Raw genomic sequence first — 14,390 nt, forward strand, 5'->3', positions numbered from 1 at the left:
AAACAAAACTTCTTGCCTGCGGCCCCTACAGTGCTGCACAGCCTGACACGCTGTCTGAGTGAAGATGATCCCTCTCAGTTCGGGCATCTCTAGGATCTCCAGATAATCCTGAGCCACCATCCAGTCCGGAACAACATAATGCGTCAAATCTTCAGACAACCTTTTTCCACCTAAAAAGTCAGAAATGAAAGAATAGATAAAGCCACAACTTCAAGAATGTCAGTAACAGACAAAAGCAAACAACCGCTTCTAGTTAAAATACTGCTTCCCTGAACCTACAGCTCTTAGTTGAATACTGCTGTCCTTGCAGCTAAAGATTGAGGCCAAGTTACAGTTCATTCCACCATGCAGAGGAAAGATCTGGTTCATTAAAAGCATGAGAGCAGACCTTAAGTAAACACTTTACTTAGGACTTTTGGTGGGAATCTCCTGTGCTCTTGTTTGTAATATGCAGGCATCCAAAGGCTGGGATAAATGGCAGCCACAAACATGGTAAATATTATTAATCCACTGTTACATCTTCAAGAAGCATCAAAAAACGAAATTCGCTACCCCATAGCTGCAACTTCTCTCCTCTAATCTATACAGTTTCCTCTTCCCCTTACTACTTTCCCCCACTTTTCATCTTTGTCCATCCTCTGACATTCTAATCATTCTCTTAATCATTCTCCTACTATCTTTTGCCTTCGCCCTATACCCTCACACTACCCCCTGTAACACCCCCTCCCCCTCTCACAAGCACAGTCATTCCACTAGGAGCTCCCATCAAACTGCTCCGGAGACTTTTCAGCGCTCCGCTTCACCGTCCTTCCTCCTTCTGATCTCTCATTCACCTTCGATGCCTCCTGACGTCACTCAAACACCCCATTCACTCAGACTCTCAAGGGGGGGTTATATGCATAGGTTCGTTTTTCTGTCTCCGTCTTCTCCCCCATTGGTTGCACGTTCCACCTGACTCTGTGGCCAATCTATTTCTATTATTTTTCCCGGGGTTGGGTCACTGCTGTGAGGATAAGAAACCCCCTCAACATGCACAAAAATGTGTGCTGTCACTTGAACAGTTTCTGCTGGGGCTGTGTCGGTGCGTTCTTTAAACCAGGCGGCAAGCAGTGAGGCTCTTTAATAACCAGCACCAGAGTATCATGCAGGTGTTCTCCTTCCGCTGGACTCTTTCACCATAGCATGGTATGCTGGTCATTTAAGTCCTGCAATGAAAAGAGAACTTTGGCCAGAATGGAGGGTGGGTGGCGTAAGGTGACAATGTGGTACCAGTGACTTCACACATGGTCTGAGCTTGTGAAACCCTCCCCACCAACCCTCACACCACCTTTGAGTAGGTTTAAAGGGGTCCCCGTTTCCCGCAACATGAGGGAAAGGGAGATGGATAATTTTTATCCAGATTGACCTTTCAATTGAGGAATTCCTAATTTATGACATCTTGAAGGCCCTCACCAGATCAAGAAACTCTTTTGGCAGACTCATCTTTGTGGCCCATTCCCTGAATGCCACAGAGCTAGACACCTTAACAGTGCAGGCGACATCAAGAGTTGATGCTTGCTTACAAGTATCATTTTATTTTCTTGCAAGTACTAGCATGATTTTAGGAAGTAAAATGGACAGGTACGATGCTCATCTGGTGGCCAATGATAGCTGGTTACTACAGCCCCAATCCACTAAAATACAGGATCTCTGACATTTTTGTTGATGATTTAGTAGTGGGCTCTTACTACGTTGGCTAAGATGCTGATCTAACTCTACCCAGAGAGAAATCCTGAAGCAACAAGCTTAGGTAGTACTCTGCAAACTAACCTAATCAACGTTAATAGATTTAGTAGATGCATGACTCAAGAAGCATCAAAACATTGGACAACAAAAGCATATTTTACTTGTCATAAGAATTTCTTGCAAGTGGATTTTTGCTCAGCCACAATGCAGTTTGTTAGCAAATCGGACCTACTTTTCAATACAGGCCAGTTAAAGCTACTATGTCCACTTAAGAAGCAACAAACGATTGACAAGGGATAGGGAGTGAAAGGACGATCATCAAGTCCAATTATGTTAAGAAACATTAATGAAGGATCCACAGGATTCCCACAAAGCTTTTATCCGGGGTCAGATACTTATTCTTTTAACACTGAAGCAGCAGGCACTCAGATATACTTTTCCTTTGAATTAGACAACATGGAAGAATGCTTACAGATAAACCAATCCGACATAAGCTTGAAACGGACTAGGCAACTCAATAAACTTCACCAAAAAACAGGAAGGAAAAAGAAAAGAAAAAAAAAAAAAACAAACAACTAAGACAAACCAAGTATGAACAAGGAGGGAAACTATGACAAGCGTGAGCAATTCTGTGTCCGAACAGATATACCAATAACAGGGCGAACATAATTGTTTCATAAAGAAAAGATAAACAGGCGATCGCATTCCCTGCGCTAAGTCAAAACTATTTATTAGTGGGATGTATGTCGCTAGACTTCCCTCACGAGCAGCGGGGCTGAAGGGGACTGTGCACTGTGTCCTTGTATCAGCAGAATGAAATATAATCCGTGCTTAGCCCCATCAGAATAAACCACAAACGCACACATGCCTAGAATCAATTACCTGGAGGTGTCACTTATATCATGTTCAATATTACAATTACTAGTATAAATTGGTTAATATATAACTACGGTGAAACCACCATCATATAGAGGGATTTCAATTTAAAAAATGTAAACTCACTCTTCAGAAATGAATTTTAAAAAGCCACGTACTAAACTGGCATTCAACGCTTTTTCCAACTTAAGATAGTAAATCATCCCTTTACATCTCATCAATAATATTTATTCAATTTTACTTCAAGACATGTTTATCTGGGCTGTGAACTGCGATTCCAAAGCATCCTCTCAACAAGTCAATTACTTCCCCAGGTCCAAGGATCATTCATAATTGTTATGGATGAGCTTAAGCATGGATGCATGCATTGTTTCTTGCAACCTTGTTACATGCAAGCACGTTGTTTATTTAGCATAGTCCTTGAACTAATGGAATTTAATTATTTTTCCCCTTTTTTCTTAACTAATAATTATTTGTATATGATAGTTGCTCTATTCAATTTGTCTTCGTCTTTGCAATGTGCATTACTGTTCACAAAAACTGTGCATGTAAACATTTACGGATGTCATTTCCACTCAAAGCTGGAGGAAGCACCTCCAAGCAAACCCTGAGCCAAGTGCCAGCATGTTTTTTTTTACATAGCTTTAGCTCAAAAACATGAAAAACGAAATCGACCATTGTAATTGATATTAACAATGCTAATAGAGTTAGTTCAAACATACCTTTCGGGATCATTTCAGTAAAATAAATGTTTGCTGAAGTACCTCAAGCAACCTCTGCAAGAAAACGTTCAAGCAGTATTGACATTTTATGAAGCGTTATACTTGGATGACACTACCAGCTGAGCAAGAAATTCAAAAGGTATCTCCATCCCATAACCCTGAAGATGGCAGCACCATTTCGGAGCACCAAGCAAACCTTCTCCATTTCTGAGATTCCTGCAGCTCTGAGTAGCACTGACTTGCTAGGATCTGCCATTTCTGCCAGTGGAGATCTCATGTGCAGATTTGGGGAGTGGGGGGACTGGAGGGGTGTGCCCCTCCAGTGTAGCACTCCTCTGTAAGAGCCCATCACCAATACATGACAAATTGGAGGCTGACCCACAGCCAAAGTGCCAGGCTTGACCTGCTGTTTAGAGTACTCCAGAAGCCTGGTTACCAAATCAAAGAAGCAAGTTGTGCTCTTTGCCGAGGGGATGAGACGTGGGGAGAAGAGCTAGAGAACAAAGACCGGTAACACCAAGAATAGGGAGTGGAAAGACGACGTTCAACACAGCGGATGGTAGAAAAGTCCACTGCAAAGGGAAATCCAAGCTACTCTCACAATATAACAATTAGAGAAGTTCGGGGGTTAAAAAGTGGATTTTCACATTATGTGATCGGCAATCAGGAATCTAAATGGGTCTGCAGAAGGAGGGCTAGAAGGAAGGTGGGGAATCGGACCTATTTTTCCTGGAAACAGTTTGGGAGGAAGAAAACACTATCCCCTTAAAAAACAAAATGCATAAAAAAATTTTTAAAAAAAAACTTCAACCATGGCACCAGTAACCTGAAAGGGCATGTATGGAATCATTTCCATGCCAAATATGTTGACAACTGATGCTGGAGAGTTAATCAAAGGGGGAAGAGAATGTCGATGGCTCCTCTACAAAAGGTAAGACCTTTATGTTAACACAAGCTGCAGCTGTGAAAGAACTTGACCGTATCACAACCTGCACTTTATGAGCTAGTGGAATACATTTTGCTGATGAACAAAATTAGAATTGCTGCGGAAACACTTGTTGCCTTAAGAATTGTATTGGTTGAGGACTGTTGATGCAAGTGTGATTTCCCCACCAGTCCAGTCCCTCCGAGTTGTACCATTGCTGGTCATTCGGCCTCTCCAGAGCACCGTATTCTAGGAAGGTGGTTAGGGGATATGGTGGAACCTGTTATCCATTTCAATTGGTTCCTGTCCTCCCCACGTCGCTCTTCCATGAAGGTTGTTGCACTGTGTGGAGCAACTCATGCGATTTTTATTTTAAGTTTGGACTTATCCATGCTTTGGACAAAGACTTTACAGATATGTTGTGTTTGTCTTCAAATTCTAATAAGCCTTTAAACAAAATTTCTAAAGTTAAGGCCGATAGCGTGTATTTCGCCAATAGAAAAGTAGCGTGCCCATAGAGTCTTCCTAACGACCTTTGCAGACTTATGAATGATAAATTGACGCTAAACTTTATTCATGCAAGTAGACAAACAACAAAAAATGGTGTTGGAGTGCCTTGATCATGAAGATATGCTAATAGCCAGAATAACATTTTGAAGTTGACAGTTTGTAAGGAAAGTATGTCCAACCCAGTGACGTAGCCCAGACATATGCAAGGAAGCCGACGCAGCCGCTTGAGTGTTGGGGCACGGTTGACGAGATGACGGTGCTGCCAGGCAACACAAGACCACCAATTCGCAACTCATCAGCATCGGATGACAATGATGAGCGGGACTTGATCTGCTGGATTCAGAGGGAGGCGAAGAACGCCGAAGCAGGGGAGAACAGACCCACATTCACGAACCCAAACCCAAAACCTGCAGACCGCATGGACTCCACCATTACGCTCTGAGAGAGAAGGGAGGAATTGGCCCTACCCATTCCGCTGCTCGGACACTCACGGGGCGAAACTACTATACACACCCTCTTGTGCTTACTGTATGCTCCGGAAGGGTTGTCCTATTCCAGACGTGGAGTGTGGCACTTCCCGCCGGAGACACATGTTGACGCCTCATGGCAAGCCACGGACGCTGGCAAAGGGGCCGGGGCCTACAGGGGTTAATATGGGGGTTGTCCATCAATTGTCACGGATTGGCTGAGACTACACCAGCCCCTATATAAGTTCAAAAGAAAAGACGGACAAGGTGGAGTTATTTCTGGTTTTTTTCAGAACGGACGTGCTGCGGAGGAGAGAACAACATTAGTCGACCTGGGCATACGAGGACTGAGACCTGTACCTCTTCTTGTTAGCCTTATTACTGGAAACCCAAGGACAAAGGGTCCAAGAGAAAGAAACTGCAAACAAGTTTAGGAGTTTGTGGTTGGAGACGCTTTATTTTATGCCTTTTGAATGAACAACATTTTGGTTCAGGCAATCTTTGTATCTCCTCATTGTCACAAAGTTATAAACCAGGCTTAAAAATAAAAAAAAACACCATTTCTTATTCAACCAGAGTCAATTACAGCTAGTCAATGGCTAGTTGCAAGCGCAAATCTAAGGCTGGATAGTGGAGCTTTTTAAAAAAGAAAGCTCTGTGCTCACATTCTGGTAACGCGATGAGCACTATGTATTGATTACTATCTTTGTCAATGAGGAAGAACAAAGCTTAGTGGCGAACAGGAACATAAATGATCACATGCAAGATGTAGTCTTCAACACGAATGCACCAACAAAAATAGCGTACTGCCACTGTGATGAATCTGATTAGGTCATAACTACTTTCCCAAGGGTGGCCAGGGGCGGCAGCCGCTACCTGATCCTGACCCTCGGGGAGGCTATACGAGGGAGGAACACATGAGGGAAGGTAACCCTCAGAGGCGAAACGATATCAGATGGGACATGGTATCCCGCTTTCCCTTTAAGGGCTGTCCCCGTCCATGCCTCATGCCTTGGTGGCCTATCAAGATTACCCACTTTAAGAACCTGCAAGACTTGCTGTTGGCATCTTTCAAAATCCTCTAATCAACAGAATGACTAGAACGTATTTTCAAACCCATGTATATGAAGCCTTTGAAAATACTGGGACTAAGAAGAGGAATGGAGTAGTAAGGATCACTAGAGCACCCAAGCCAATGCTGCACTCTAGTCATTGGAAAGAGGCATGCATTGCTGGGATATTTAAAAACCCTGACAGTAGAAGGCAGGGGGAGAGAGAAGCCAATGGCAATAGGCTGCTCCCATCAGGTGGATAGAAGGTCAAGGATAGCTCTGCTGCAGTTGAGACCAGACGAACAGCGAGAAGCCAGAGAAGGGCCACCCGAATGAAGTGGACGGTGGGACCCATTGTTCCCTGTACACAGGAGGTCAAGGAACATAAGACCGGTGACAGCACAAGGCTGTCAGAGGAAACCAACCTGGCAAGCGGCGAAGCTGGAGCCAGGCGCTCCACCAGTCCGGAGAGCAGCAGCACTAGCCGAGCAGTGCAAAGGACGCCAAAGCGACCCCACAAACCGCTGAGACCAATGGGAGGAAGTGGGATGCAAGGACGTTTAACGGCAGATACCACGCAGCCTGTGAAGCCATAAAGGAGTTGATTGGAAGAGAAACCTTTCACAAGTGGAAAGTAAATCACAAGCTAACAAACAGGGCTGTGGAACCAACAAGTGAGCTGTACAAGTCTGGGCCCACACCTAAAGTGAACTGCACTGTAAAGTGAACTGCATGAAAGTGTCCTGGCAGGAGAGCATAGCAGTCAAAGTCATGTGTGTAAAGTCAACTGCAGATCGTAAAAGGAGAATCCCAAGGAAGACCCATGCCTTTAGGATTTTTGAACTGCATTGAATGTGGAAAAGAACCTGGCAGGAGAGTATAGCAGGTTCTTACGAGTCCGAGACCCCCCTCTCAAGGTGTGTTTTTGAAAGGTGAATGCCAAGGAATATCCAGGTTAGGATTTGCGTAATACTGAATATCATAAAAAGCCTGGGGAAAGCGTCTTTTCTCCTGGAGTGAATTGTGATGCAAAGAGGAGGAAGTTAACCTTCTTGGCTAATAAGTTGTTTCTTTGAACTTTTGTTTTGCTGTGAAGAAACCCAGGGAAGGGAGTAATTCCCTGAAAGTGTGAAAATTACCTACTTTCGTTGGAGTTTTACCTTTTTGTTGAACATTTTGTGCACCTTCAAGATAAAAAAAAACATATCTTTCATCCCTTTGGAGTTAAGTTTCTAGCATGTGAGTGATCGGATAGGATTTCGAAAACAGGAAATTTTGCTTTGGACATCTTGACATCAGACTGACTCATAGTTTTGGTTGAGATAAGGAAATACCTCGTAACGTAAGGACAGTGAGGCTTTTCACAACCCTTTTATTATTTAAATAGAAGTTATAGCAACCACTGAGTACTCTGTCCGTGTCTCCTTCGTGGTTCGTCCCACACCCATAGCAACAAATGCTGAAAAGGCATTAGATCACTGTGTTCAGTCGCAATATGTGTGGGCAACAAAGCTCAGACTGTTTTCCCTGATCAGGTAACGTCATACAATTAAGTTAGGAGGAGGTCTATTTGCCCATCTCAAGGGAGCGAGAGGCATCCACCTAACACTAGGCAACAGGTTTACCCCACTCCTATTGGTTAACACGGCAGAGCAACTAAGACATCAATTTGGAGGGAAGCTGGGTTGTTAAAAGTAAATGCTTTATAACATACCATAATGGGAAATCCCCATTGAATATTAGTTCAAATAGATCTATCTTTGCTGTACAGACAAAAATGGAACCACAGAACTACAGGTGAGTAACTTTGCTGAATGGGTAGTTCAAATATTTAGGTTGCAACCCGTCCAAATAGCGGGTCAAAGGGGCATCCAAGCACCAAAGGTGACCAGGTTAGGGATGGAACAGTCCCAAAAAGGTGTATTCCTAAGGGACTACACTTCTACCACAGACAAACCGAAGCCGTGGTGTAAAGACAATAAGCAAATGATGTGAACTATGAAAGTAAAATGTGAACTCCCCACTAGCCACCAATGAGTGATAATTGACAGTTGGCGAGTAATAAATGGCATCTTGTGTGCATGCATGTGGCAATGTAGGTGGGGGTGACTGTGCTTGGCTAGTACCATGCATCTTAAAATGGGCAAGAGGTTGCAGTTACAAGCGGACAAAAATAAAATCAAGTTTTGAAAGGCAAAGGTCACCATCTGAATAGAAATGTTTTGGTTAATGAGGGATATGGTTCTCAACTGGAAGGGACACTTTAGTGCTAATAAGGATGTGGCTAGGTCAGAGAAAAAGGTGATGTGATGTTGGGGTACAGTGCATTTGTGTGGTAGTCGACCGCAGAGGGCTTTGTCTGAATTCCAGGGTTCTTTGCAGAAAGTTTGATGGTATATAGTCTTTGGTAACGGGAGGCCACTGGTTCCACCTGTTACTCACCGTAAGTCACCCAGTGCTCCTCCCTCTGTGTCAGGCATCTCAGGGCAAGCAACATAGCTTCTTCTGGGAGCAGAGGTCTTGGAGGTTTTAACCCATCTGGTCTGACCTTCTCAATAGACTATAGCACCGTTATTTCTGGTCAGTTGAGAAGACTGATGGCTACAGATTCAAGCAGGTCTTTGCCTTTAGAATGTGATCCTGGGCAAGATGCTGCAGGAGAAGGTCTTCAATATAATCAAGGTTACTTCGCTGTGCTTTGGGACTTGTCCCAACGATTGACAAATGACGCATAGACTCCCCAGTCGTCTTCCAATATTCCTATAAGAGTCTACACTCAACCTCCAATCACAGTCCTAAATCCTTCCAAACATTTGGCAACCACTCAATCATTGGGGGTTTCCACATTCAAACTTTGCCAAGAAAACAGAGGATGTGAATTCAGCCTTTCACACAAAGGAATTCTAGTGCAATAGCACCCCAGGAGCTAAGACTGGGAGCAGGTATGTTCTCTACTTTTATACTGGCAAGTAGTAGGGCAACTGGACATAGAATTCTGCTGCACCATCTCCCAATACTTGCAGATAGTTTGCAAAGTTCCTTGGCAAGGAAAACATGGGATACCTTTTCGGCACACCACTCCGAGAAACCTTAAGGAATGGTTACACCGCTCACTTTCTCCATAAATTGCCTGGATGTCCTCTCTGCACCTCATAACAATGTATTCGATTCAGGTTTTCTAAGGAGCATCACTTACGTTTGCATGGCATGAACATCATGACCCCATCGTATTGGGCATGGCCATCTTGACTTATTAGACAGTTAACCTGGTTCAAATGAAATATCAATCTCACAGCACATATCAGGGCTTACACCTTGTCGCCATGGAAATGTAGACTGCGCTGTTGCCAGCATATCAAGAGTTTCTCATTTCTTACCCAGGTTTGTGTCTGGTGACTTGATCTCACGATTGAAACTGTTTTTAAAACTACATTATTGCTATATCCAAATCGCTTTCAACATAATGGTATGTTTTTATCTATGTATTTTTATTGGCATTTTGCATGAACAAATAGTAACAGTGCACTACTGAGGGACCCTGGGGCTTCTTCCAAGCAATGGCTATCCGCCGTTTGGCTAGCATCAACATAAACTGGGCCAATTGATTTAGTATTTTATGTTTCCCCCCTGGGGTTATACCAGATAAACACTCAAAGCTGGAGCTTAGCAGCCCATTAATCTTAGACATCACTGCTCTCCAGTAGTGCGCAATAACTGCATTCCAATATCATGTGCCAGTTCACCGGCCTGCTCAACCCCACATAGAGGGCAGTTCTGACTAAGGTTGTTCATTGCATGAAGTTTGGCCGGGGTCACAGACTATGTAGTATGTTAAATTGAATAACTTGAAACCGAGCATTCCTTGAGGCATTATGGACCTGCTCCCAAATTTTCGTCCATTCCCCCTTGGATATCTGACAGCTCATGTCCTCTCCCACTTGCTTTTAACCCCCAGTTCCTTCAAAGGGAGCAGTCTCCGCGCTGCCTGCCAAATACGAGAGAGTTTGGCTCCTCCCCGACGTGAGTATCACCAGCATCTATAGGCTCATGCTTGCTTCCTTAGGTATCACCCCACCATATTACAGCCAACCTTCTATGCACCGCCTCATACATTAAGAAATGCCCTTTCAGGACACCTTAGCAAGTGCCGCTCTCCACAAACATCAATCTCTACCGTCTGACACCACATCTCCCTCAGACCCGAGATACATAACCTACCAAGTGCCTGTCGTAGCCTTGGATCCACACTCCATGGCAGGTGTACGCTGTATAATCCTACAACATGCAACCTCCCAAGAAACATTTTCCATGTAGCCCACACCAACTGAAACACAGTTGTCCCGTTGTCTCCCACAGTGCCCCACAACTATTCCATCCCCCGTCGACGTTGGGAGGGCTCCCAACAGCCCAGTCAAAAACTCTCCCCTAGCGTCTTTCCATGCAAATACCACCTGTAGCTGTGCCGCCATAAATTACAGCTCGTAGTCTGGCAAATTGAGACACGCCCTCCGAGCACTAGCATTGCAAAGTCGCTAGCGAGACCATTCTTCTCCTCGCATGCCACAACAGTTCCCCAACCTTCTTGTCAAACATTTTAAAGCATACCCATTTGAAAATGCATGGATATTAGTAAAATAATAGAGTAACATTGGCAGTATCACCATTTTACAAAGCGCCACTCTCCCCATCAATGAGAATGGTAGCTTTTTCCAGAATTAACCGAGTCTCCTATCCCCGAAAGTGCCCTACCTGTATTAAACACAAATGTGTCCTCTATGGTCGTGAAACATTTGAATTCCCAGGTACCCAAATGATTCCCCTTCCCAACATATCCCCCAATTCAAGAGATCAGCGGGATCACGGCCCCAGAGACCTCCCAGTGGGAACAGAAGAGACTTGGCTTTATTGATTCTAAATCCAGATAGCATCCGGAAGTTTCCCCAATTTTTCAAGCAGCATCGGCATGCTGGTCCAGCGGGTTCCCCGCATACAGCAGATTATCTACGTACAGCAATACCTGTTGCACTCCTCCTGCTAGTATCCCTGCTTCACTCCTCTCCTTCCTCAGAAACCGTGCTAGCGGTTCCAGTGCCATGGAAAATGAAATTGGTGAGACTGGGCACCCCCATCGCTTTCCTCTGCTGCGATATTCAGTCAAATGTTTTCAGCATCGCTGTCTATTATAAAATAGCCTCAAACATCGGCAGATATTAGCCCCAAAACCAAAGCCTCCCAGCACTCAGGCATTCACATTCTAGAGAGCCAATGACCTTCATTGCATCAAATGATGCCAAAGCCATTTCCCCGTCGAGATTTTTAACCTGGCCCATAGCGGGATGCAAACGACAGATATTCAGTGCTGTGTTTCGGCCCCCAATAAATCAGCACTGATCAGGATGCACTGGTATAGGAGCCACCCCAGACAGTCTGGTGGCCAAGATTTTACCTAACATTTTCACATCCACATTCAATAATGAAAAAGGATGATAGGATGCACAATCCAGGGGGTCCTTTCACCTACTTTAATAGGATTATCACTGCCTCCCTCATTGAAGTAGGTAGAATCCCTGTCCCAAAGGCCTCATACACTTTATGCCCTGAGACCAGAAGATCTGTGTATTCACAGTGAAACTCTACCAGTCCCTTTCCAGATCCACCACTTTCAATTCGATCTTTCTCAGTGCGTACTGTAATTTCAGTCAGATCTCAGTAAAGTTAGATATGCAGCTCCTCCCCCACCCCCCACCCCTCAACAGGGTCCCTGCTGTCGCCAGCAACCCCTCATTAACCTCTACGAACCACACCAACTCAGCGCCCTGTAGGGACGCAGCCTGTAGGTGCCGAAGTTGCCTTGGGGAACGTTGCCACAGTCCTTGCAGCGGTGTCACCAGAGGGAAATGGTCAGATAGGGTTCACCCCAAGTATTCCGTCTGGTCAAAGGCATGATAGTCTTCTGTCCCCAGAAATATATATATATATCAGAGTGATCCATGTTCCCCACCAAAAAATAGCAAAAGCTGTTCTTGCTCATGCGCCTACCGCCACAGCTCCACCAAATCTAAACCCTCAACTACCCTTTGCAGTGCTGCTGCCTATCGTTTCAGGAGACCTGATTTCCCTGTACTATCCAGGTCTAGATCAAACAAACAGTTGCAGTCTCCCACCTTACAAATACCCCCTAATATACTACCCCATCAAGTCCAGCACAGCAGGGAAGCAATAGGTCTTCAAAATTTCACGCTTATGAGTTCACCACACAGATTCCTCCCCTCCAGTGTTCCCATAAGCACCACTGTCCTCATCTGTCACGACCTTAGCCAAATTAAAGAGTACCCCCAATGCAACTCAGATTAGGACACCACCGTTGGCATGGGAAGAGTAGGATGTTCACACTACTATCCTCCCCCACTGTGTGAGAAACCTGAAGGTGTCTCAGCCACTGGTCCCCAGAGATCTGTCATCCAGGTGCCCAGGACACAGCCATCGCTATTGGATCCAGTTCCTGGGGGTGGACTAGTGGGGGAGGATCACCTGGATGGGGGAGGGGTCTTCAGGAGTGGAAGTGACGGGTGAGACACGGTACCCCCTTGCTTTTAGCCCCTTTTCCCCATCCTACCCCTGTTCCCCTTTTCCGACACAAACACTTCCCTCCACCGTGAAAGATGAGGGACTAAAACCAGAGCCGTTACCCTAGCCTGTCTCAACACAAGGGTCAGGCAGAGTCAGGTATCTGACAATAAGTACACCTGACAGCCCTTTCCCTTCCCCACAGGATTATCAGGTGGAGCACAAGAGAACACTTGAGCTAGGCCGAACGCACAAGGAAACTGCAACACCGGACCAGCAGTTCAAACGCAGGAGAAAGGTGGCGAGACCTGGAGGCACGACTAAGGGGGAACTACACTTGCCCTTTTCAATTCAGACCAGCAAAGTCTCTGAAAGGGAAATCATAAAACCAGGAAGTCCAGCTGGCGTGTGGTGAGACTAGTGTCAACGGCACACGGGGCTCCACGCTGCACTGATATCCAAAGCGTGAGGAAGCGCTTGCTGCCGTGCTGCAGTCCTCGACTGCGGAGAAAAGAAACTGACGGTTCAGCACAACCGGTGAGGCGAAGAAGACCGTAAGGGCGCAGGCGGCAACCTTGATGAGCAAAGAACTTGTGTAACTGAAGTTTAAAGAACCTTTGTATAAGATTCAGAAGCAGAGTGGTCAGGCATTGTGGGGCGCTCATTTGAAGTACTCCGACTGAAGCCTTTGTGGGTTGTATCGTTTGTTGAAACTACAGGAACCAAGAGGCCAGGGTGGAGTGTCAAAGTGGTCCTACAAGGGTTGAGCAAAACCCTTCGACACATTGGAGAAAGCTGATCGAAATGTGATTGAGTGAAGCTTGACTGCTTGACTGAGGGCTAAGAGAAAGCCTGACTGGAGGCTGAAAAACTCAAGTGAAGTGAATTCCACATAGTGTTAAAACATCTATGAATATTGTGGCGGCAAATGTGAACCCGGCTGAAGGATGTCCACTATGGATAGTTGTTCAAAAGGACATTGAGATTCTTTGAATGCTACAATTTTGGAGTTAAAGGCCATAGTGAACCCGACTGAGGGACGCTAACTTTACAAGAAGGATCAGAGCCCGGCTGAGGGGTATCCAAGGGGCAAAGAGCAATTCCCCAATGTGAAGGATTATACAAGGAACTTTTGTTTTGTTTATCGTTCAGCAGGCCTTCTAAGGCAAGAGGCTTTGCAAGAGAACTTGGCCCAGAAGGTCCTGGCATTGTTGAAAGGGAACTGTAACCTTGTGCTGGCGAGGCCCAGGGCTGTGCTGTGCTCAAAGGCCCTGCCTTGTCCAGTGCTTTACTGAATTTATATGTTTTAGGTTGCGGAGAGGAAGTGTTGAGGATAGTTAATGTTACTCATGGTTACCTTATGCATCCCCTCCCTGGCCCATGGCGACTGGTCCAATAGGTGTCTTCGATGTCCATCCAAAAACATTGAAATTACAGCATTAAAAGAAACAATCAGTGGTTATAAAGCAAGGCATCAGTCTTTGAACGAAGGATTTAAACACAATGCATGCTCACGCTATTGTCCATTCTCTCCCCTGATGGCTGC

General features: G+C 45.2%; 1 protein-coding gene across 3 annotated transcripts in view; it reads right to left on the reverse strand.

The window, feature by feature from the left end:
• The window catches only part of DIS3L (DIS3 like exosome 3'-5' exoribonuclease), a 1,101,103-nt gene that overhangs the window by 969,206 nt on the left and 117,507 nt on the right, over positions 1–14,390 (reverse strand). For all 3 annotated transcript variants that reach the window (XM_069624265.1, XM_069624266.1, XM_069624267.1), the window contains exon 2: positions 17–170. In XM_069624265.1, coding sequence (XP_069480366.1) covers positions 17–170 — 154 coding nt within the window. The remainder of the gene's footprint in view (positions 1–16; positions 171–14,390) is intronic.

This window comes from Ambystoma mexicanum, chromosome 11 (assembly GCF_040938575.1).
Source record: "Ambystoma mexicanum isolate Mex_15411 chromosome 11, UKY_AmexF1_1, whole genome shotgun sequence".
NCBI classification, from domain to species: Eukaryota; Metazoa; Chordata; class Amphibia; order Caudata; family Ambystomatidae; genus Ambystoma; species Ambystoma mexicanum.